Source organism: Chiloscyllium plagiosum, chromosome 36 (genome assembly GCF_004010195.1).
Source record: "Chiloscyllium plagiosum isolate BGI_BamShark_2017 chromosome 36, ASM401019v2, whole genome shotgun sequence".
In the NCBI taxonomy this organism is placed as follows: Eukaryota; Metazoa; Chordata; class Chondrichthyes; order Orectolobiformes; family Hemiscylliidae; genus Chiloscyllium; species Chiloscyllium plagiosum.
In genome coordinates this window covers 34872241-34898809 of record NC_057745.1, presented here as the reverse complement: position 1 = coordinate 34898809, position 26569 = coordinate 34872241, and the positions used below count along the sequence as shown (strand labels likewise).

Below are 26569 nucleotides of genomic sequence, written 5' to 3'. Positions count from 1 at the left end.
AGTAATTGTGAATGTAACGTGTGTGCCTTTTTTTTTAACGCTTGTCTCTATTTGAGGTCAGCTGTTCAATTATTTTTATGCTGTTGAACTTAAGACTCATGTCTATAGTGGGAGTGGTGAATAGTGCAAAGTTTGGTCAAAATGCAAAATGAATATAAAAACTAATAGATGAAAATTGCTTTGAATTTTTTTCCCTAGTTTGGATATATCCAGATTGGTGATGACCTGTTGTCAATAGAACCTGTAAATAAATTGAACTCGTCATTCAGTGGAGAAGTTCACCAGATCTACAGGCATGAACGGTCCCTCACATCAAAGAGTAAACACCTGAAGAATGACTTCTGCAAAGTGATTGAAGGTAATCAACTTTGGGTCAGAGTGGGTGGACTGTGTGAACCTGAATTTTCCCCATTGATGGAACTTGAGGAACTGTGGTCAACATGCCTATGGAAAGATGTCTGATGAGCCTAGTGTCTTGAAGAGATGACTGAGTACTAGACAGGGTCATGTCTATTGATGCCATTTGTATCAACTTCCAGAAGGCATTTGATAAAGCCTTTTGCAAAAGACTGTTACGTAAAGTTTATAGTTTTTGGAGTTGAAGTTGCCTTATTGATCCAGTTACCTGGAAGTAGGCTGAGGAGCAGAGAGTAAGAACAATGGGTAGGTAAATTAATTGGGCACTAATCACTATTTATTAATGACTAAACTGATGTGATAGAAAGCCACATAGATGGAAGTGCTACTTGCAAAGAGATACTGATAGATTGAAGGATTGTGCAAAATGTGGAAAATGGAGTTTGATGTAGCAAAATAAATGGTTGTAACTTTGGAACTGAAAGATATGGAGCATGATACTTTCTAAATGGCTGAAATCCAGAAATGATGGAGACTCAAAGATGTGGAAGAATAGTTGGTGCATTTACATAATTAAAATATGAAAACCATGGGCAATCACTCACTAATGAGAATGATTGTCAACTAGAAAGTTGGATGTCGCTCATCATGGCTGCTATGGATCCTTGTATGGCTCATGAGCCCGAATTTAGAGCCACATCTCTCAACCCACAGGTGTGGAAGTGGTCCTTGGCCTAGAGATTGTTGGCATTCATTTCTTCAGTTTATTTTCCATACATCCTCTGGTTATGTGTGCTCCCAAATAATTGTGTTCATTCACACATGCGTTTCCTCTAAGTCTGTTTTTTTTTCCTGAATCAAGTTCTCCTATGCATTAACATCTATTCTCTTTTCTTGAGGGAGATATTCAAGAAATCTTTGAAATGCTTTATTTGTCCTCTTGATCAAATGTCTTGAGTTGGGTGCAAATATTTGCTTTGGGAATTGGAAATCAGGCATCTTAAACATGTGGAGTTGGTTATGCATGATCATAGCGTCAATGCTGGTGCTGTTACCTGTTTCAAGAACCCTAATGCTAGTATGACTGTCCACCCAGATGATGAGAATCCATTTCAAACAAAGTTGATGGCATTTTTCAAATGTACATTGTCAAGTTTTCTATAAATAGTCAAGTTTAGGAGCCATATAGAAGAATCGGAAAATTGATTTCCTTGTAAGCAAGGATCTTGGTATCTGTACAGAGTACCTAGTTGTTCAAGACTCTCATCCTGAGTCATCCGAAGGTGGAGCAATAGATCGGATGTGATGTTGAATCTCTGCATCATTGTCAGACTTAGATGAAAGGTAGCTTCCCAGGGAAGGGAAATGTTTCATGTTTGGGAGGATTTGTCCATTGATCTTAATGGAGAGAAGTACCAGAACTTGACCTGCGATATGTTGGCAAAGAAGTTGAGTCGTCTTGATGTTGAGGCTGACACCAAATCTCCAGTATGCTTCTGTGAAGGTATGAAGCGCAATTTGAATATTCTATTGTAAGACATACAATAGATGACATTATCATCCACATATTGAAGTTCTGCAACTGAGGTCGGTATCATTTTCTTCTTGGATTTCACCTGGTTAAGGTTGAAAAGATTTCTAGCAGCAGGCAATGTCCGCACCAATGGGAAGCTCCTTCTTGAAGGTGAAGCATGGGGATGTTGATACAACCCTGCTGGACCATAATACCAGCTGGCATCCTGTCATGGAGGCGTTGGAGAATGTTAACAAATTTCACTGAATAGCTCACCTTTGACAGGGTCTTCCATAGGTTGATCTGACCAAAGCTTTTGACTCAATGAAGGCCGTAGAGTGGTTGGTTGTGTTCCTGATATTTCTCTCGGAGTTGTTGAGCAGTGAAAATCATGTCCGTGATCCCAGTGGGTTCAGTTGGAAGCCAAGTTGACTTTTATGAATGGTTTCCTCAGAGACTGGGAGAGGGTGCGTGGCAAGGATTTGGCCAACAGTTTTCCTGGCAATGGAGAGTGTGGAGATTCCTCAGTAGTTCCCACAGTCCACTTTGTCTCCTTTCTTGAAGTTGGTGGCGATGGCAGCGCCCTTGAGATCGGCGGAGATTTCTTCTTTGTCCCAGATTTTCAGGAACAGTTGATGGAAATGATGGGTGAACTCTGCTCATTCAAATTTTAAAATCTCCACTGGAATTGCATTTAGTCTTGTGGCTTTTGCATTCATGTGTCTAATGGTGGTTTCAACTTCTGCCATTCATGATCATCTTTGGGAGATTTCTTGCAACTTCTTGTTTAGAAGTTCTTTTGAAGTGTTCTGTTTTTTCTTTGTCTCTCAAAAGTATGCCATTCTTATTTGCACTAGTTTCAAGTTAAGGATGTTGGGTCCATATATTGCCTTTGTACCATTGAAGAAACCCTGGGTGTCATGCTTGTTAGCAAGGAGTTGCAGATCCTTAGTTTTCTCAGTTCATCATTTTGGTTTTTGATATCCTTCGTTCTTCCTTCTCTTTGTTGTTTGATGCATTCTCCTCTTTGCTTCACTGGTGATGTTGTTTGGCAGGCAGTAAGAGCTTTCCTCTTGTTGTTGATGAGGTATTGGATAATGTGGTCATTGTTGTTGAATCTGTCATCTTGTTTCCTGGTTTTGTATATGATGGCTTCTTCAAGTATGAGATTGGGAATGTGTAGGATATAAGCAGGCAGGGAAAGAGTTCAGTTCTGAGTTTGTGAAACAAGAGGTTCAGCTGAGCATGACTCAGATCAAATAACAACTTAGTTAACAATGGGGTGCTTGAGGCAAGGGTAATGGGTTGACAAGTTGGAAAAGCATTTGTTATGAAGAGTTGTTTAACAAGATGAGGATGTATGGTCAGTTTAACAAGGTGAGAAGTTGTGGTTCTGTTCGCCGAGCTGGGAATTTGTGTTGCGTCCTCTGTCTAGGTGACATCCTCAGTGCTTGGGAGCCTCCTGTGAAGCGCTTTTGTGATCTTTCCTCTGACACAAATTCCCAGCTCGGCAAACAGAACCACAACAACAAGCACCCGAGCTACAAATCTTCTCACAAACTTTCAAGGTGAGAAGTATTCATTGTGAAGCCAGTTATTCATTGTGTAACAGCAGATGGCTTAATCTTTCCTATTGACACGCTGATTGTAATGGTCACCCAATCAAGATGTATGTTGCTGTATCTGGATGCTCCTCCCTGTAAAATGACTCAATAATTGATTGAGAAACTGCTGTTCCAGAGAAGTCCGTGAACTCATGTCTCTGTGCACATGGGCGATCATTCTCTCTCCCTCCAGGGCCCAGAATAAAGATGAAGGAGATAAAACTACACTGTGTCTCTGAGCATTTTGCTTTGACTGAGGGAGGAAATGGATGACAATATTGGCATAGCCAGCAGTATCCAAACGGGTAGTTACAATCAGATGGTGTCAGCGGCCACCCAGAATATCAGTGTCTCGAGACTGATGGGCCTACAAGGTAAGATTTTAAACCTTGGTCCCTCTTGATATTCCTGTGTGCCGAAGACGGTCCCCTTGTTCAATTGCTCCCTATTCTATGGATTCCTCAAACAATAATTAGTTTAGTTGAGAGACACAGTTTCTCAAGCGCACTGGCAGGCAGAGGTATGAGTCCTCTGTGCAGCATGGTTGGGGGAGTGGGGGGTGGGTGGTAATTGAGGTTAGAGTCCTCTGCATGGTTCAAGTCCCTTGGGATGGGTTTGATTGAGGTTCGACTCCACACCGGCTTTCTGTGCTTAAGTGACCTTCGAGCCCCCATGAGGAGTAAAGTGAGAAAGGGGTTAAAGTCCCCTGTGGTGAAATTTGAGGATCTGTGAGTCTTTATTCTGGGGGAGGGGGTGGCTTGGACTGCGGCACCATGTGGTCCGCTGCATGAGCTTTCTCTCTTTGTAAGTGGAATTCCAGTGAGAGGATGGAAAAAAATAGAGAAAATGCTGAAATTAAGTACTAATACTAGGGTTGAAAATGAAAAGTTTCAATGTAAATTGTGCCATGCTGCGAATGTTTGATGTTTAAATGTTTTGGTGTTTTTAAAATACTGGTTCAGAAAATCCCTTTAAGTAACTGTTTTGCCTTGTTTGAATTGAGATCCTGATTCAATGTGTTTTGTGGGCTGGGTAATGGGGCAGATTTTGTTTTTACATTGAAATTGTACAACATATGTCCTTTTTTAAAATTATCAAACTTGTAACCTTAAAACAAATTGAGTGTCTTGAGCCCCTGATGTTTGTTTGAAATTCTACAATGGCTGTTTAAAAAAGAACAGTTGGGTTGGTGGTCATGCTTTAACCAGATGAAAGTATTGTATTATAATATCTTGGTGTTTTTAATGCAGAGTGTTCACAAAAAAAAAGAGCATTTTTAGTTTGTTTTAAGATTTTTTAGAGTACATTAGAACTTGAGGCTGAGCTGTTTAAGTTCTGTTAATTATTGGTAAGACTTCATTGGCCCCTTCATATTGCAAATTCAAAGAATGTTGATCTCTCCCAAAGTTGCCACTGTAATTCTGACTGTTTTATTTGGAAAGTTTCATTTGGCGAACATATTTTAAAATATTCTGCATTTGTTAAGTTCTGCATTTTCTGAAACGAGATTCAGCTGAGCATGACTCAGATCAGATAACAACTTACAGTTAACAATGGGGTGCTTGAGGTAAGGGTTAACCTGATGGAAAAGTTAAAAGTCACACAACACCAGGTTATAGTCCAACAGGTTTAATTGGAAGCACTAGCTTTCGGAGCGCTGCTCCTTCATGTGGTTGTGGAGTATGCAATTGTAAGACACAGAATTTATCGCAAAGGTTTATAGTGTGATGTAACTGAGATTATATATTGGAAAAGACCTGGATTGATTAAGTTTCTCATCTGTTAGAATGACCATGTTAGTTTCACTTCTTTCATATGTAGATCACAAAACTTTTAAAAAAAAAATACATTTTCAGGTGTACTTTAACATTAAAATTCACCTGAGAATGTAACTTTAAAAAATGTTTGTGATTTACATTTGAAAGAAGTGAAACTAACAGTTGTGAAGCAAGCTGCTGAAAAGCTCTCCTGTTTCTATAACAAGTGTGAAACAACTGAGTCAAACTCCACTGCTTGTTTGCTGGTCTGAAGGTAGGGACTTCCAGATCTCTTCCTCCTGTCGCCGTCGACTTTCGCTGATCACTGCAGGGTGAATGTGTGTATAAGTGGCTGAATTCCTCCAGTAGATGTTTTATGTGAGAAGGTTTTTAATGTGGAAATGCTGCTAAACATCAGATGCACAGTCCTTGACACAAGGTAGGTCCAGTTCCAGTGGGAAGGAAAACTTGATGACTGGGAATTTTTGTACTGTTGCAACCTTCATTTGCCATCACAGCTGTTGGTGTCACAAATTCTGCCTGGATCATTCATATTGTAGGATTGCTGTAGTGTGGAACCAGGCCATTCAGCCCTTGTCCACACTGATCCTCTGAAGAGCATCCCATCCAGACCTGTTCCACTACCCTTTCCCTATAAACATGCATTTCTCATTCAACTCATCTCGCCTGCACATCCCGAATGCTGTGGGAAATTTAGCATGGTCAATCCACCTAACCTGCACGTTTTTGGACTGTGGGAGGAAACCCATGCAGACACGAGGAGAACATGCAAACTCCCACAGAGACAGTAGCCCGAGAGTGGGATCAAACCCAGGTCCCTGGCGCTGAGCGGTGGCAGTGCTAACCACTGAGCCACAGTTGTGTGGACTTGAAGATTGTGCTTTGTCTGGTTCCTCCCTTACGCCCTTGCCATTGTTTGTGGACCTGTCAGGAGTTGAGACCTAGTCTAGCAGCTTCCTTTTTAAGGGCTTGACATCATGGTCAGTAGTGGTGCTGCTGACTCGCTTGGGCAGTGCACATTCAAGTCCACAACCAGAGTATATTGTGTGCCCTTGCTGTCCTCATTGCTTCATCCAAGTGATGGTCAATATGGATAATGGGAAATGGTAATCAACACCAATATATGCAGAGAGAATTTCTTGCCTCTGTTTGACCTGATGCCATGAACCTTCATGGGGTCTGGGTTTAATATTGAGAACTCCCACTGTGGTATACCACTGTGTGGTCTGTGGGACAGGACATAACCATTGGTGGTGATGGTACTTAGTTAAGGCTAGGTGATCTAACCAGTTATGTTTCTTATCTGGAAATATAAAGACAGGGAAAGTAAGAGTTTCTGTAGATGTTTAGATATCTACAGATCCCCGTAGGTACTTAGGTCGAAATGTGAGTGGAGAATTAATAATTCTGATTTATATGTTTGTCTGAATGGAATAATTTAGTAATGAATTTTAATGTAGCTAAGTGTGATCTGATACAGACTGGGGTAACAAGGGTTTTAATCAGGATAGTGGAGCGAGGGCTCTTGGTGTGCAGCTTTAAAAGTTACTAAAAGTAGCAATGTAGATCAATAAGGCTATTTGTAAAGAAATAAACTAACAATGGAGTTAATCTCTGAACAGAGAATTGGAAAGCAAGGAAGTCCTGTTTAAACTATTAAACTACTCATTAGATCTTATGCAGGAGGAGCAGTGACACTTCTGGTCTCCATGTTCTCAAGAGTGTTGACTCACTGCAGAAAATGCCAAAGAAAGTGTACTAAAGAATGCTCGCAAGGATAATAGCAAAAACTGGCATATTCTACAAATCAAGAAAGGCTGAAGTAATTCTTTAAATACAAAAGAGAAGGCTGAGGAGCAATCTTTTAAAATAACGAAATTGATTGATAGAGTTGACCTTTTCTCATTTTGGGGAATATGAATCTTGCTGACAAAGCCAAAATTTGATGCCCATGAGAAGGTGGTGCTGAGCTGCCTCTTGTTTCACGGTAGCTCATCTGTACGTAAGGTCCACAGTCTTAATCAGGAGAAAGTTTCATGATTTTTACCTAGTGATAGTGTCGAGATGGCAATTATAGTTTTAAGTCTTGACGGTTTGTGATTTGAAGTGGAACTTACAGCTGTTAAGTGTTCCTGTGCACCCATTGCTTTTGTCCTTCTCAGTTGCAGAGGTCATGGGTTTAGAAGGTGCTGTTGGAGGAGTCTTGGTGAAATAGCTTAATGCACTTTGTAGATGTTGCACACTGCTGTCACTATGCAGCGGTGATGGGGGAGTGCGAATGTTTAATTTAGCAGACTGGATGTTGATCTGATGGGCTGCTTTGTGTTGGATGCCATTGAACTTGTTTGGAAACCATTCTCATGCAAACAGCTGGAGTGTATTCCATCAGCGTCTGGAGGAATTTCTGCAACAATAAGATGATTAATCTTCAGCACCCACACAAACTCAAAAAATAGAAGGAGATTGAATAATCTACTGAGCCTGCTTCACCATGTGATATGACCATGGCTGAACTCGAATTTATTCTAACATCCTGTCTGCCCCCTATATCTCTTGATTCCCTGAGAACTCAACATTCTCTCTATCCCTGCTTTAAATATATTCAGTAATGGAGCATCACAGAGAATTCCAAAGATTCACGGACTTGAGTGAAGGATTTTCTTCTAACCTCAATCTAAATGATTGACCAGTTACCCAGAGGCTACACCTATATTTTAGATTCCCTGACCAATAGAAACAGTCTCTCAGCATCTTTTGCTATCAAGCGCCTTCAGAATCTTGTATGATTCAATTAAATCGCTTCTCATTCTTCTAAATTCCAGAGAATATAGGTCCAATTTACATCTTAGGGATCAATTTGGTGAAATGAACATAAAATACTGCAGATGCTAGAAATCTGAAATTAAAGCAAAACAGTGGAAATACTCGGCATGTCTGGCAGCATCTATGGAGAGAGAAACTGAGTGAACGATTCAAGTCTTATGTGATTCTTCCAAATTGGAATGCAAGGAGTCTTCTGAAGAAGGGTCATATTGGACTCAAAACACCAACTCTGTTTTACTCTCAACTGATGCTGCCAGACAATTCAATGAACCTTTGTGATTGTGCTTCCAAGTATATCCTTTATTAAATGTGGAGAGCAAAATTATACACACTACTCCAGCTATGGTCTCAAAGGCGTGTGCAGTTGTAACAGGACTTCATCCAGTACTCTGTTTTCTTGCAATAAGGACAAACTTGATCTGCTTTCCTCATTGCATGCAAATTTTCCACATTTTTGTATGAGTCATGAAGAGTCATCTCAACTCAATGTTGGCTTGCACTCTCTCCATGGAAGCTGCCTTGATCCATTGTGATCTCCAGCATTTGTTGTTTTCAGTACAGACTCCAGCATCTGCTGTAAGTTGCTCCTCCTATGGAAATGTTATTCATCTCAGACAGTGAGTAGAAGTATGAGGTGATTTCCTACTCTGGAACAGCATGAAAGAAAAGTAATATTGAGAAAGATGAGCCACGAGCACAGAATAATTGGAAGGAGGTAGAAATTGTTTTGAAGTTGTCAACGTGAAATAATCTCCTAGCATGGGAAAGTGTAGCATGATTTTTATCTTGTTTTAATGCACAGTTGTTTGAATTTTGAGAGTCATTTCACAACACTTGCCTCTGAACCTTGCTTTGAGATAATGCAGTGCATGGATTTTATTTTCACTTGGTTTGAGTACTTGCTCAGTCAGTCTTTAGAGAGGCTGAAGTAGTGAACTTGGAACAAATGTATTTGTTTCAAGTCAAGTCTGAATGCTGAATTCCCCTTGGTTTCTTCATGACAGTGGTATGAACCTCCCCTTGAAGACGCCAGACTGTTTCCATTTATAACTGATGTCAGTGAACCCTAATTTGTAATAGGCATCGTTGTTGCACTGCCATAACTGAGCAGCATCTTTACATTTCATATTTTCGAGATGTTTAATTGTCAAAGCAGTTATGTTAGCCTTAATTCTCAAGCCAACAGCATGTGATACCAAATAGTTTGGAGTCTTACTGTCTTCAGAGGATATCCATTACTTGTTGAATAAATGTTTTAATACACAGCTAACACGAGCTGAAAAATTTAATCATGAAAATCACGAAATGTGAAGATCAGAAGCATTTTTTCAGAAACGGAGTCAAACCAAATCTAAATTAGATACAAGAAACTGCTGCCTTTCTTTAAGGTCTGTCTGTCTGACTCTCTGCCTATCTATCTCTCTCTTCTCTTCCCCCCCCGGTCTCTCTGTCTGTCTGTCTGACTGACTTTCTCTGTCCCTTCACTCCTAATTTATGCTCTGAGACCATGTCAAGCAACCACAAATAAAAGCCGAAGCCAATACTACCAAATTGGAATGTATAAAAAAAATGAAAATGTATCTTGAGAAGTGCCAAGCCTCTTTTGTTGTCTTCTGAGATCTTTTGTATCAAAATATCCCAAAGATGGTTCTACTGCACTGTATGAATGGTGAAAAACTTGTGCAGGAGGGATAGGGCAAAGCAGAATTGAGCTAAGGAATTACAGAAATGCAGCAATTGGAACGTGCTGATTGAAGTTAAAACTCAAGACTATGGCAGAGAAATAGACCACAGGGTCTGACAGCTTTACTGAAATTTGTACTCTTAACAGGTCTGCCTGCATCATTAAATTCTTCATCAGATCCACCTCCTGCCTTTGTCTCACATCTCTTTAGCTTCCTATTAAGTGCATTCATGTTACTTGACTCTTTTACATGTGATGGTTAGGAATTCAGCATTCTGACAATTTTGAGCAAAGGAATTTCTCTTGAATTCCAGACTGGATTTGTTTGTTAATCCATTCTCCATTTCTCAGTTTTAGGTTGAGCCAGAATTGGAGACTTTTTCTTTTGACTTGGAGATGGGTAATTAAATGGTCACTGGATTGGCACAGGGATGAGAATGGAATAGTGTAGGTTAGATGGGCTTCAGATTGGTTTCACAGCTTGGCATAACATCGAGGGTAGAAAGGCCTGCGCTGCGCTGTTATGTTCTATGAATGGAGTGAAACTGCCTTTGATGTCACTTAGCATTTAATTTAGTGTGGTATCAAAGAATCTTAGTAAAATTGAAGTCAATGACCTCTGTTAGAAAACTGTCCACTGGTTGGAGTCATATTCAGCACAGAGGAAGATTGCCATGGTTGTTGGAATCCAATCATCTCAATTTTAGGATATTGCAGGAATTCCTTAAGTTAGAGTCCTTGGCTGCGATTACCAAAGTAGCTTGCCTCTTGACTACCCAAAGCTTGGCTGCCATCTACAAAGCACGAGTCAGAGTTGAGCAGGAATACTCTCCACTTGGATGATTTGTGATTTAATAACATTCAAAAAAGCTCAACACCATCCAGATGAAAGAATCTCACTCTGATTGGCAGCCTACCCACCAGCCTAAACGTTCATTTTCTCCACCATTGATGCATAGTGGTAGCAATGTGTACAATATAGGAGGTCACCAAGGCTGCTTTGACAGTGCCTTGCAAATCCATAACCTGACGAGGGCAGCAGTTATTTGCCACCTGAAAGTTCCTTTCCAAGCCGTTCATCCTCCAGACTTGGAAATATGCTGCCATTCTTTTACTGTCATGATCAAAATCTTGGCACTCCTAATTCAACAAGACAGTTCACCTGAGGTAGGGGCTACTAGGAAATCAGCAACACATGTTGGTCTTGCTTCAGTTACCCCACAACCCGTGAAAGAATAACAAGAAAATTTCTGCCATGGAGGATGAGTGTTTCCAATCTAATCTGAAATCTGCATGTACTTGGCTCTCTCAGTTGCTGTGCTTCGTATAAAACATTGCAAGAGGTTTGAGGCTGTTCGGGCTGCAGTAGTTTAATAAGTTGCACTCCTGTCATCAGGCTCAATAACAACTCCTCTTGTCACTTGTGTACTGTGATTGTAGTATTTATGAATAATGGGAGACATTGGTAACACTCACCAAAATTGCTTTGACACCTGCCTCCCTGCGGCTTTTATTTAATATGGAGGTCAAGAAGGCAATACCTCCAAATTCCTTTGAACAGTCCCCTGTATTGTTATATTCTTATTCATTATTGGGGTCAGAATCTTGGCAGAATAAAGACAGCAGCACCATCGGAGCACCTTCCACAATAGCTGTACCACTATCTTCTCAGGACCCGCAATCCTTGCACTACCTCTGAATAGCGAAGGTGGTGCTGCCACTTTGAATCAATGGTGGTGGGACGAAATATCCAAGAGGCCTGTTCTAACAGGCTTTCTAGTTGTCTGTTTGACAGGTTTATGGCCTTTTTGAAGACAAAAATGTCAATAATTGTTTGGAAATCACATCTGAGTGACAGAATTCTAGAACTGTCAAGTGAAGGAGGAAACCATTTTCATCTGACTTGTCTGCACTGACTCTATGAATAATTATTATAATTTAGTGCCATTCTGTGGCATTTTCACTGTAGGCCTACATGTTATGGTTTGTTGGAGTTCTGAAACCTGGAGTTTCTACATCTGAATCTGCCTGTTTGTGAGCTTGTTTAGATCATGTGAAGTGTTCACCATTCCCTACTCTCCACAGGATGGCATTCTGAATGGCTGAACTGTTCTGCTTTCTTAAGTCATAGAGTCATAGAGATGTACAGCATGGAAACAGACCCTTTGGTCCAACTCATCCATGCTGACCAGATATCCCAACCCAATCTAGTCTGACCTGCTAGCACCTGGCCTGTATCCCTCCAAACCTGTCCTATTCATATACCTTTTAAATGTTGAAATTGTACTAGCCTCCACCACTTCCTCTGACAGCTCATTCCATATACTTAGCACCCTTTGAGTAAAAACGTTGCCCCTTAGGTCTATCTTATATCTTTCTCCTCTCACCCTAAACCTTTGCCCCCCCCATCCTAGAGAAAATATTTTGTCTATTTATGCTATCCATGCCCCTCATAATTTTGTAAACCTCAAAAGGTCACCCTCAGCCTCCGATGCTCCAGGGAAAACAGCCCTAGCCTATCAACCTCTCCTGATAGCTCAAACCCTCCAACCTTGGCAACATCCTTGTAAATCTTTTCTGAACCCTTTCAAGTTTCACAGCATCCTTCCGATAGGAAGGAAACCAGAATTGCATGCAATATTCCAACAGTGGCCTAACCAATGTCCAGTACAGCTGCAACATGACCTCCCAACTCAATATTCTGACCAATTAGGGGCAGCACGGTGGCTCAGTGGTTAGCACTGCTGCCTCACAGCGCCAGGGACCCGGGTTCAATTCCTCCCTCTGGCAACTGTCTGTGTGGAGTTTGCACATTCATCCCATGGCTGCGTGGGTTTCCTTCGGGTGCTCTGGTTTCCTCCCACAATCCGAAGATGTGCAGGTCAGGTGAATTGGCCATGCTAAGTTGCCCATAGTGTTAGGTGCATTAGTCAGGGGTGAATGTAGGGGAATGGGTTTGAGTCGATTGCTCTTCAGAGGGTCGGTGTGGATTTCTTGGGCCGAAGGGCCTGTTTCCACACTGGAGGGAATCTAATTAAAGAAAGCATACCAAACGCCGCCTTCGCTATCCTATCTACCTGCGACTCTACTTTCAAGGAACTATGAACCTGCACTCCAAGCAACACGCTCGAGGAAGTTACCATTAAGTGTATAAGTACTGCTAAGATTCATTTTCCCAAAATTCAGTACCTCACATTTATCTAAATTAAACTCCACCTGCCACTTCTCAGCCCATTGGCCCATCTGATCAAGATCCAGTTGTAATCTGAGGTAACCTTCTTCACTGTTCATGACCCCTCCAATTTTGGTGTCATCAGCAAACTTACTAACTATACCTCCTATGTTCACATCCAAATCATTTATATAAATGATGAAAAGTAATGGACCCAGCACCGATCCTTGTGGCACTCCAATGGTCACAGGTCTCCATCTGAAAAACAACCCTCCACCACCACCCTCTGTCTTCTACCTTTGAGCCAGTTCTATATCCAAATGGCGAGTTCTCCCTGTATTCAATGAGATCTAACCTTGCTCACTAGTCTCCCATGGGGAACCTTGTCGCACGCCTTACCGAAGTCCATGTCGATCACATCAACTTCTCAGCCCTCATCAATCCTTTTGAGGCTTATTTTTGGATGTTTTACTATAAATTGGAGATTGGAAAGTTAGAATGTAGAAATACTAACTTGACCTCACCAATCAACTCTTCCTGCACCTGTAAATGCAATTCTTCAGCGTGAAAGTACAGACCAATTATTACTGGATGAAAAACTTTTAAAAGCTAGAAAAAGAAACAAACATAGTAGCCTTTGATTCTGATTCTCTCCCACTGTCATCTAGCTCCATGGACTCACTACGCTTCCAGTGTAAAGTATAATGCAAGCTGCTGCAACACCTCATTTTCTGCTTGGCACTTTACTATCTCTCGGACTCAATATTGAATTTCACAATTTCAGAGCAGAACATACCTCTCCTTTTTTCGATACCACCTTGAGCTGTGCCATGTTGACTTTGCTCTCTGCAGAACCGACCTCAGACCTGTTTTCTCCTTTTCACACCTTCATTTACACCCATTTTATGTCTTAATCGCTCCTTCACCACTGTTAGCGACCTCTTTGCCTTTTTGCCATTCGCCACCATCACCATCTGTTCCACTTGCTGCTCCTCCCCCACTGTCAACAGCAAGAAAACCACCATTTTCCAAAGCCTTTCAGTCTTGATGAAGACACATTTTGGATTCAACATTACTTCTGGTTCTGCTGTCCACAGATCCCACCAGATCTGCTAAGTTTCTCCAATACTGTTTCTATTCCAGCACTCGATTCAATTCATACTCAATGCTAAGTTGAACTGAGATGATATGTTTATATTTACACAGATTGAATTTGGGAAGTTGGTAATGGCAGTGTAATAAGAAAATGATCCAGCCTAAACAAGTGGAAAATGAAAAACTAATAGGGTTGTGATAATAGGAAGTAACAATTGAGTAGCTGGTGAGAATGGTGGGATCTTGGAGAGGCAGAGAGCACGATCCATTATTCAAAGTGGTCCCCTACTTGAAACCCTTAACAAGTGGTTATTTGGTGACTGTATTGTTTTTGTTTAAAAATGATTGTAATCCTGTAATTAATAATTAGAAGGAAGAAGGGGAAAATAATTGTTAATTCTGGAATGGATTCTATGTTTGAAAGGTTACAAATGTAACCACACTATTTATTTAAAAATGAGGGAGCAAACTGAACTACAGACTTCTTACTGTGAAATATGCATGCTTTGAAAACAATGCAACAAAAACTGAAATTGCTGGAGAAACTCAACAGGTTTCGAGTCACGTGGTCCTTCAGAACTCCTTCACCTTCGGTTTCTCAAGCAATTTATGTTTTTGCTTCAGATCTTCAGTATTGCAGTTTTTTATTTTGTTTTTAGCTTTGAAGATGGTCATCTAATTGAGTTACTTCATTGTGGATTTGTAAAAAAAAAAAATCATATTCCACAAGCCACTTAGAATTTTTAATGGATGTCATTTGCAGAGTAGATAAGGAGTCAGTGATCTGTTGGATTTGGATTTTCGGAAAGCTTTCAATGAGAATCACACAGAAAGTTAATAAAGAAAATTTATGTGCATGCATTTGAAAGTTTATATACAGCCATGAAATGAGGATTGGTTCATTGAAGCATTAGGAATAAGTGAGGTAGTTAGGTTGGCATTGACTAGTGGGGTACCACAAGGATAAGTGCTTTGGCCCCCAGGTGTTCACCATCTGTATCAATGGTTTGAATGTATTTACCAAATGTAATATTTTTCAAGTTTTGAGATGATGTAGAATTAGCAAGGGATGTTTTGTGAAGATGATTGAGAGAGGAGATTAACAGGTTGGGGGAATGTCAAGACCATAGCAGATAAAATATAATATGGATAAGAGTGAGGTTCACTTTGGTATGATGAACATTGGTGCAGAGAATTTCTTAAATGGTGCAATCTGGGTTCATGAATCACTGAAAGCTAACTTGTGGATATAGCAAACAATTATGACAGCAAATGGTTTACTGTAAGAGGATTTGATTACGAGGATAAAAGCATCTTGCATTAATTGTACAGAATCGTAGAGCACACTTGACTTAGGGAAGATATACCTTCTTTGGAGGGAGTGCAGTGAAATTCACCAGTGTGGGTTTTATTTGTGAATGGGATGTGGGTGCTGCCTGCTAGGCCAGCATTATTGTCCATCCCTAAGATTGGCTGTGAGGAGGAGTTGAGGAAAATGGGCCTGTATTCTCTGGAGTTTAGAAGAATGAGAGAGGAGAATTGCATATGTCACAGTTCTTTTCTGAATCTCAAAAGATTTGCAAGAAAATTATGTTTAGAGAACCAGTGTCTCAGGTAGGATGTGGCTAATATGGCACATCAACAATGCTGTAGATTAGTCAGGCCAACTAACCTGTTTCCCTGCTATAATTCGATATAACTTCTCTTTATTTTCTTGTCATGATTGTCTTGATATGGGTCAAGTACTGGCAAGATTAGGTTAGGATATCTGGTTGGCATGGACAAATTGGACGAAGAGTCCCATTTCCATGCTGTACATCTCTATGAACTCTGACTAGGTAATATTGAGATGCTTTCACCTCTATTTTATCTCTCTGATGGTTCATACTACCTTATCCTGCGAATATGTGTGGACTATGATGTTGCACAACTTTGTTTTTGTGAATGATGTCAGACTTCTCCTTGATGAGATCATGGAGATTGTGTTGAAATTTAGACTGCAGCTCACGTACTGTGTGAAGTTTTTGTCAACTTACAGGGTGGATATCAAAAAAAATTACAGTACAGGAACAGGCCCTTCGGCCCTCCAAGCCTACGCCAATCCAGATCCTCTATTTAAACCTGTCGCCTATTTTCTAAGAATGTGTATCTCTCTGCTCCCTCCCATTCGTGTATCTGTCGAAATATGTCTTAAATAATGCTATCGTGCCTGTCTCTACCATCACCGCTGGCAACGCATTCCAGGCACCCAACACCCTCTGTGAGGAACTTTCCACTCCTCTCCCTTAAACTTTGCCCCTCTCACCTTGAACTCATGACCCCAGTAACTGAGCCCCCACTCTGGGGGGAAAACTTCTTGCTATCCACCCTGTCATGATTTTATAGACCTCAATCAGGTCTCCCTCAACCTCTGTCTTTCAAATGAAAATAATCCTAATCTATTCAACCTCTCTTCATAGCTAGCATGCTCCATATCAGGCAACATCCTGGTGAACCTCCTCTGCACCTTCTCCAAAGCATCCAGATTCTTCTGGTAATGTGGCAACCAGAACTGTACACAGTTTTCCAAGTGTGGCTGAACCAAAGTCTTATACAACTGTAACATGACCGAAGAGAAAGTGAGAACTGAAGATCAGAGTCAAAAAGTATGGTGCCGGAAAAGTATAGCTGGGCAGGCAGCATCTGAGGAGCAGTAGAATCGATGTTTTGGGCATAAGTTCTTCATTCCTGATCAAAAGCTTATCGTTAATATCTACTTCCTACATGACCCGTGCACAATGGCTGCAGGATATATCATCTTTTGACAGCACTGTGTGACATAATGGTGATGCCACCAGGTTAATATCTTGGTCACAAAGTTTGAATCCCACCCTGGTAGATAAAATCCGGAATTAAAAGCTTGTCTCGTTTGTAACTATTGATTGTTGTAAAAACCTGTGTCGGCTTCAGGCAGCAAATTTGCCATCCTTACCTGGTCTGGTATACATGTGACTTCAGACTTTAAGCAATGTGGTTGACTTTTATGCCTCCTAACTGGTCTAGTAAGCTACTCAATCAGGGATGGGCAATCATTGATGAACAAATAAAAATAAACATCTCTTTCTCAGTGTTCTTTTTATCACAAGTGTAGTAATGCCATCTGTAAGCTTGTACATGTACAACTGTTCATCTTCAATGGATCGATTTCAGTGTTCTAGCTAATGTAATTGTTGGAATAACCTCAAATTCAGCATCAATTTTACATTGGTTAAAAAAAAACGCCCAACAGCCAGGTCAGGATAAGCAATAAACTTGGGTTACCAGCATCTTTCCTGAGAAATAATGCTATTGTTCACATGCTGTTATTCCATAACTGGCAATGATTCAGATCGGAATTAAGAATTGTGCTCTCTGAGTACGAGTTATGAAGCCTCCCAGTTGCATGTAGAAAAATCCTGGGTGAATTCCCAATGATTCCAGCAAATTTTGGGTAGTGAGCCAGTGTTTTCCCAATGGGTGGATGTTTGCCACAAATTCACATTGGACATTTGACACCATTTTGGGTTTTAATTTAATTGAACCACGTTTGGGTAGCATGCAACCATCTCTTTGAACTGTGGGGTTCAATGTATGTCTGAAACTGCTTACAGATTCACCTCCTGAAAAAAAAAGCTTCCTCCAGTGAGGGTAATTGAGGCTAAGATGCTGATCGGCCTCAGTTGATTTGAAGTTCAAGCAGCTTAATAATCAAATCTTGTTTCTCGGTGTTTTCGTCTGTCTGATTTCCAAGTGACTGACTCCAGTAGGTGCCAAATTTTGTAGTTTGATATCTCTCTCTCTCTCTCTCCCTCTCTCTCTCTCTTCTCCTCTTTCTGCCCCCCTGCCCCATTTCTCAGTCATGTGAATGAGACTCTGAGCACAGTCTTTTATGTTTACTGAATATCAAAAACATTAAAAGGCTGGGTGTCCACTCTCACAAATTAAATCACCTCCTGTAAGGCTGGCAGACTGAAACATGGAAGATGCAGCATGTGATGTGATTAAAATCTCAGCAAATTCTAGGTCCTTTTCAAAATGACTGTTTTGGAGAGCATTCTCAATTTATGAAGGGTTTTAAAAGAAAATACAGTTTCTTCTAAATCAATTACAGTGTAAAGGTTTATGCTGAGAATTCAAAAGAGAGTTAGCTTAATACTTTTATGACTGCATAATCTATATTATTTAAAATGTACCATTTGAAGAATAATCACATTTCCAACGTGAAAAACTTTGACAATTCACTTCACAGCTCAAGATGCCACCAATTGCAAAAAGATGATTAACTCAATTTTTCTGAAACTTTGGTTGAGGGCTAGATGTTAACCAGGACACTGAAGAAAACTCTAGTCTTTTGGATCGCTTAAGTCAATCTGAAAGGGCAGATTAAATTTCTGTTAAATATCCTGGATTTGCGATCAGTGTCACCAGCTGCCTTAAAGATCTAGTGATCTCTGTCATGGTTTTCCTGATGGCAGTTTTAATCTGGTGCTGGAGTCAAGGTAATATCTGACATGCAGCAGCACTGGTATCGTCATACTTGTAAGCCACACATCACACTGAAGTATTCATATAGTAAAGCAGTTATTATTCTACACTTGTAATTTGTGTTTTCAAGTACCAAAATAAATTATAACGATTGGGTTGGAATGGATGGTAAAATAGAATTTATTTTTAAAAGTATCTTGAATTATAATCATTATAAATCAAACTGCGTTCCATAAATATGAAATGAATCAAATTAAGTTATTTAACTAATTATGAGGCCAATATATTTTAAAAAAAAAGCAGTCACAGCAAGATGTATAGGACCTTGGTTAGGCCACATTTGGAGTACTGTGTGCAGTTCTGGTCGCCTCACTTTAGGAAAGATGTGGAAGCTTTGGAGAGGGTGCAGAGAAGATTTACCAGGATGTTGCCTGGAATGGAGAATAGGTAGTACGAGGATAGGTTGAGAGTGCTAGGCCTTTTATCAGTGGCAGAGTCAGAATCATTGGTGACCTTTAAGCGGCAATTGGATAGGTACCTGGAAAGGTGCTTAAGCTAGGACAAATGTTCGGCACAACATCGTGGGCCGAAGGGCCTGTTCTGTGCTGTATTGTTCTATGTTCTATGTTCTATCTAGTTCTACTTAATCCTAAAGGAAACTTTTTTTTAATGGTTTTTAAACAATAAGCTTAATAGCATGTTCTTATCCATAACACAGCACCTCGAATCAAGCAATGCAGTTGCAGTGAAGCAGCCTGGACTTTGTGCTCCAGTTGGAAGGAAGCTTGATACCAAATCTTCTGACCTGGATTTCCAACTGTGCATACTGACCTGTAGCTGGTGCATGAATGAGGAGTGTTTTGGATGAATTTATTTCCATGGAGCATTGTTGGTGTGGAATACTCTCTCCTGAAAAGAGATTTAACTTTGTCCAAAAAGTGCATAAGTACTTCAGGCAGAAGAAGATTGAGCCCACGCAGGAGAGTGGATTAGTGGTATTGCTTTTAGATTAATGCCAGTTGGAGATGCACAGTGTAGATCCACAGAATGATCTTGGACTTAAACTGCAAGGCATCTTGTCTGAAATATTTTTACATTTTATTTTGAACAATGGGATTTCCAGAATATGGTACTTTACTTATACAAAAGTAACCTCAAAATATTTTCATGGACATAGATTCCCTTGATGTGGTCATAGGATCCCTACAATACAGAAACTCACCTAATCTGCACATTCCAGGACTATTTTTAGCATGGCTAATCCACCTAACTGTGGGAGGAAACTGGATCACCCAGAAGAAACCCACACAGACACAGGGAGAACACGTAAACTCTGCATGGATAGTCGCCCAAGGCTGGATTCGAACCAAAGTCCCTGGTGCTGAGACGCAGCAGTGCTAACCATTGTTCCATTGTGCTGACCACTGTCTGCCCATTTGGTGGTTGGATTAACTAATTTAGACCAAACTGGTTGAAACCTGACTTGAAGGACGAGACAGAGGATAATGGTATGCAAATATGTTGAGTATTTGACCATTGATGTGTGCAATTATTTTCATAATGTAATGTTTTTACATTCAAAGTGATTGCCCTTTCTTCAGCATAAGGATCTTTCTAGAGTCTGAATCCAAAACATCTGGAACCACTTAACATTGAGAGGTTAACTTATATTTGTTATAGATTAGATTAGAGTGGTGCTGGAAAAGCACAGCAGTTCAGGCAGCATCCGAGGAGCAGGGAAATCGACGTTTCAGGCAAAAGCCCTTCATCAGGAATGGAGGCAGGGACCCTCTCCACCCTTACTCCATTTAATAGCCTTGCAAACCTTTGAATAAAGATTTACACCATGCACCCAATGCCAAGATCACAGAGTTGTACAAAACCCTGCCTTCTCTTTTTTTTTTCCCATCATAGAGCTATGGTTTTATTCCATTTCATCTGTTGCTAGCAGTATTTGTATTATAGAATTTAGTGTCTATGACCCTTCTTGGTTTCATCCTCAGTTTGTACATTTTGAAATCTTGCATTGCATTTAGTGTTTCACGATATAAGACGTGAGCAAAATATTGATACTGATATTCCGGCTCAGTGCGAATAAACCTAATGTAAGCTTTTGCACGCCTGGCGAAAGGCAGGCTACAGTTTACCTTTACATAGACATTGGATTGAGAGTCTACAAAACTTAATATAGATTAATAATTTTCATCAAAAGATTTAATTTATCCTGTAATCTTAATCTCTTAATACCAATGTTTCATTTTGAAAGCATCATGTATGTTGTCGGAAAAAAAAGTAATAATTGTCTGGAATGACCATTCTCACCAAATGCAGCTTAATTTATTATGCATGTACAGTAATAAAAGCAAAAAAGGTGACCAGCTGAAAATCCAACTATGAAGTGTTTCTTTTCAAACTTCATTTTATGTTGAGGCACACTGGCTGTAAAACTACTTGTTTAGTTTGCCTCTGTTGCTTTTCAGCACAGCTACCTATCTATTAACAAATAATACATTTCATGTAAATGAAAGAGTTGGTGCAGTTAAGTTAATTTAATTTAGTTTTGAAATACTTACTATCGTATCTATTTTAGGAGTATGGGTCAACAGGCATCAAGCCTGTCCTACTCTGTTAAATATTTTGAGTTCAATATCCATTTGATAAAAGGTTCATGAAGCACTTTGTCATCGTGAGAAATATTTAAAGGTATAAACTGAGGACATAAACCTTCCTTTTCCCTGTGTGGTGGTGGCAACTAGACTAGAGATAGATGTGGAAATTAAGCAGCATGAACAGCTTTATTTAATGACTTCAGAAGAAAAACAAAGAAAAAATTGTTGAATAGCCAAGTTAAGTCTCAAAGATAAAGCCTCAAATTAGAGATGGGCAGTTTTAGGCTGCATAGCATTTAATGAGTATGCCACGTGTGGTTGGGGCTTCAGTTATTTACAATTTATGTCAATGATTTAAAAGGGTGTATGGTTGCTAAATTTTCGCAAATGGAAAATAATGTAAGAAAATGTGAACAGGTCTATTTTTCCTGCCAAAGTAGATAAAACAGCATATTATTTAAATTGGGCAAGATTGCAGAGCTGTGAGGTACAGAAGAACTGGGCATCCTGGTACATGAAATGCAAAAAGCTAGTATACAGGTAAAGCGAGTGATTAGAAGGTAATTGAAGCATTGTTTATAGCACGGAAAATGTAATATAATCCATAAACTTTGCTATAGTTATATAGATATCCAAAGTTATTTTGGTGAGGCAACATTTGGAATACTATGTATTGTTTTGGTCATCTTATTTACAAAGTATATAAATGTATTGGAAACAAATTAGAAAGGTTTACTCAATTGATAACCTGGGGGCATTTTTACATGAGATAGTTGGGCAAACTGGTCTTCAGTTCATTGATGTTTAGAAGGCTGAGAGTTTATGCTACTGAGATGTAGATCCTGAAGGGGTTTAACAGGGTGGATACTGAAAGGATATATCCCTTTGTGGGAGAAATGAGAGCCAAAAGACACAATTTTAAAATGGGTGGCACGGTGGCACAGTGGTTAGCACTGCTGCCTCACAGCGCAGAGATCCGGGTTCAATTCCCTGTGTGGAGTTTGCACATTCTCCCCGTGTGTGTGTGGGTTTCCTCTGGGTGCTCGGTTTCCTCCCACACTCCAAAAATGTGCAGGTCAGGTGAATTGACCTGGTTTCACACTGTAAGTAATCTAATCTAATCCAAAAAATGACAAGGTCTCTCGTTTAAAGCAGATGAGTATTTTCTTTTCCTGTGGGTCTTGAGTCCTTAGAACTCCGTTCCACAGAAAGTGGAGGAGGCAATGGCGTTGCATAGCTTTTAAGACAAAAGTAGATTCTTGGCTAAGAAGACTGTCAAGGATAATGGGAGTAGAAGAATGTGAAGTTGACGCTACAATTAGCTCAGCCATGATCTTATTCAATGGCAGACAAGCTCAAGGTGCTAAATGTACTCCCCTTGCTCCCAATTCATATGCTTGTATCATGGTCTGTGGTTTCAGTTGTGAAAAATATGTAAAAGTACAAAAAGCAGAAAACATAGGATTCAAGCCAGTGAAACGACCCAATTTGTTATAATTTGGCTAAGGTTTACTAACTTTAAAACTAAAAGTTGCAAAGTGTAAGATTCGGGGATTTCGTAAAAGATTAAACCAAAACGATTCCATCATTTCAAACAACGTTAAATTTAACATAAATGTTCAGTACAATAATAGAATCTGCATATATAACGAAACAAAAAAAAAACCCAAGGGTCTCTGGACCTGAAATGGTAACTCTGCTTTCACCACAGATACTACCAGACCACCTGCCTTTTTTCAGCAACTTGTTTTTGTTTCTGCATGTACAACTTATTTCTAACACCCAAAACTAATATGGTAATTACAGATAATAGGCTGTGTTGGAGCACCTCAGTACATGTTAAATAGGAAATGTGGTCAAGACAAATCCCATCCACTTATCAGCAACTCACTACTTTACCAGACTTTAATAACATGGTGGGTTATTAAAACTTCACAACGATTCACAACAATTCACAACGATTGCAATTTTTTCACTTGTACCAATTTGACCTTGTAACTCCCTCTAAAAAACAATTTTGTCATAAATTAGATCCCATTCTGCATGGTTTAACAGAGCACTCATTCCTTTCCACCAGCAACCTTCCTACTTAGCTCCCCAGGACTGCTGCTGAGGCCTCATTTTCAACACTTCGCCTGTTAATGCTTCAAACTTTTTTTGAATTCTAACAGCATCAAGCCAATTAATTGCTCTTGATTCCTCAGTGAATTCCTGACGCACATTCTGTATAGGTCTAATATTTTCCCGGCAGTACGGTTAACTAACCCTCCCTCTTTCATAAGCTCAGGAGTAGAATGTGCAACCATTAGGAAACAATGTTCAGCACCATTTGTGACTCCTCAGATACTGAAGCAGTCCCTATTCAAATGCAATAAGACCTGGACAATATCCAGACTTGGGCTGACAAGTGACCAGTAGCATTTGTGCTGCACAAAGGTGAGCAATGACAATTTCCAATAACAGACAATGTAAGCACTGCCCCTTGACATTCAATTGTGTTACCATCACTGAGTCCCCCATTGTCAACATCCTATGGGTTACCATTGTCCACAAATTCCATTGCACTCTTCATATGAATACAATGGCTATAATAAGAATCCAGGGGGTAGGAATACTGCAAGTAACTCACCACCTGACTCTACTAAGCCAGTCCACTAGGCGCAAGTCAGGAGGGTGATGGAAAGCTCCCTACTTGCTTGGGTCTATACAGATCCAGCAACACTAGGCCAGGCAGGATATACCCAAGGTTACTACGGGAAGTGAGGGAAGAGATTGCTGCGCCTTTGGTGATGATCTTTGCATCCTCACTGTATACTGGAGTAGTACCAGATGATGTTATTCCCTTGTTCAGGAAAGGGAATAGGGATAACCCTATAGACCAGTCAGTCTTGTGTCTGTGGTGGGCAAATTACTGGAGGGGATTCTGAGAGGATTTATGATTTTTGGAAAAGCATAGTCAGTATCAGTGATAGTCCGTATGGCTGTATGAGGGGAAGGTCATGCCTCACAAGCTTTATTGAATTATTTGAAGGTGTGACATTGAAGGTAGAGTAGTGGATGTGGTGTACGTGAATTTTAGCAAGATGTTTGAGAGGATTCCCCATGGTAGGCTCATTCAGAAAGTAAGGAGGCATGGGGTACAGGGAAATTTGTCTGTCTGAATGCAGAATTGGCTGGCTATTGAAGACAGAGTGGTAGTAGATGGAAAGTATTCAGCCTTGGAGTTTGGTGACCAGTGGTGTGCTGCAGGGACTGGTTCTGGGACCTCTGCTCTTTGTGATTTTAATAAATGACTTGGATGATGAAGTGGAATGGTGGGTTGTAAGTTTGCTAATGACACAAAGGCTGGTGGAGTTGTGGAGGACTGTTGTAGTTGCAACTGGGAGTTTGACAGGATGCAGAGCTGGGCTGATAAGTGACAGATGGAGTTCAATCTGGAAAAGTATGAAGTGATTCATTTAGGAAGGTTGAATCTGAATGCAGATTATAGGGTTAAAGGCAGGATTCTTGGCAGTATGGAGGAACAGAGGGACCTTGGGTCCACATCCATAGATCCCTCAAATTTGCCATGCAATTTGATAGTGTTGTTAAGGAGGCCAATGGTGTGTTAGCTTTCGTCAACAGGGGCATTAAGAGCTGTGAAGGTATGCTGCAACTCGATAGAGCCCTGGTTAGACGACACTTGGGATATTGTGTTCAGTTTTGGTCACCTCATTATAGGAAGGATGTTGAAGCTTTAGAGGGAGAGCAGAGGGGATTTACCAGGATGCTGCCTGGACTGGAGGGCATGTCTTATGAAGAAAGGTTGAGTTAGCTAGGGGTTTGCTCATTGGAGCGTAGTAGTAGAATCAGAGACATTAGGGACATTTAAAGTGACTCTTGAATAGGCACATGAATGATAGTAAAATGTACGGTGCTTAGGTTAGAGTAGGGTGAAAGGTTGGCACAACATTGAGGGCTGAATGGCCTGTACTATTCTACACTTCTGTGTTCTACCACACGTTGACACCACACAGGACAATGTCTGCTTGATTGGCAACACATCCATAAACATTTACTTCCTCCACCACCACAACTCAATGGCAGCAGTGTGTACTATCTACAAGATGCATTACAGAAATTCATTAAAAATCATTAGACAGCAGCTTCTTAACTCCCAACCATGTCCATCAAGAAAGACAAGGGCAGTAGATATATGGGAACACCACCACCTGTAAGTATCATTCCAAGCCACTCACCCTCTTGACTTGGAAATGTATCGCTGCTCTTTCACTGTTGCTGGGTCAAAATCCTGGAACTCCCTCCCTAATGGCATTGTGAGTCTACTTTCAGCACGTGGAATGCAATGGTTAAAGAAGGCAGCTCGCTACCACCTTCTCAAGCAGTTAGGAAAGTACAGTACAATAAATGCTGGTCAGCTAGTAATACCTATGTCTCATGAGTGAAGTTTTAAATAACAAAAAGACTACAGGACTGTCAATGTCAAGTTAGGTTCTGTCTCGCATCATCAGTTTGGGAGAAATGACTGCAAAATAAACTTTTATTTAAATGGTGAAAATTTACAGCGTGATGCTGTGCAGAGGGACCTGGGTGTCCTTGTGCATGAATTGCAGCAAGTTGGTTTGCAAGTGAAGCAGCCAATTTGGGTAATTGGAATATTGTCTTTCATTGCTAGCGGGACAGAGTTTAAAAATAGGGAGATTACGCTGCAGCTGCATGAAGTGTTGAAGTCACCTCTGGAGTATCATGTATAGTTTTGGTCTCCTTATGTGTGAAGGGATGTACTGGCACTGGAGGGGGCGCTGAAGGTTGTTTTATGAGGAGAGATTGAGTATACTGGGATTATACTCATTGGAATTTAGAAGAATGAGGGGGATCTCATTGAAACATATAAAATTATATAGAGAATTGATAAGATAGAAGCAGGGAGGTTGTTTCCACTGGGGGGCTGAAATGATAACCTCAAAATAAGAGGGAGCAGATTTTGCACTGAGTTGAGGAGGAACTGTGGAATTCTCTGCCCAGTAAAGCAGTTGAGGCTACCTCGTTGGATGTTTTAAAGCAAAGAGAGACTTTTGAACAGTAAAGGAATAAGGATTATGGTGAGCAGATGGATAAGTGGAGCTGAATTCATGAATAGATCAGCCATGATCTTGTTGAATGGCGGAGTAGGCTTGATAAGCCATGTAGAGTCAGATGTACAGCATGGAAACAGACCCTTTGGGCCAATTCGTCCATGCCAACCAGATATCCTAACCTAACCTCGTCCCGTGTGCCAGCACTTGACCCATATCGCTCTACACCCTTCCTATTCATATACTCATCTAAATACCTTTTGAATGTTGTAATTATACCAGCCTCCACCACTTCCTCCCGCAGCTCATTCCATACATGTATCACGCTCTGCATGAAAAAGGTCTCTTTTTAAACT

The 26569-nt window shown here is 40.4% G+C and overlaps 1 protein-coding gene across 1 annotated transcript in view; it reads left to right on the top strand.

Annotated features, from left to right (window-relative positions):
• The window catches only part of adamts17 (ADAM metallopeptidase with thrombospondin type 1 motif, 17), a 655987-nt gene that overhangs the window by 7747 nt on the left and 621671 nt on the right, over positions 1–26569 (top strand). The window contains exon 3 of the mRNA XM_043677648.1: positions 199–358. Within this exon, the coding sequence (XP_043533583.1) occupies positions 199–358 (160 nt within the window). The remainder of the gene's footprint in view (positions 1–198; positions 359–26569) is intronic.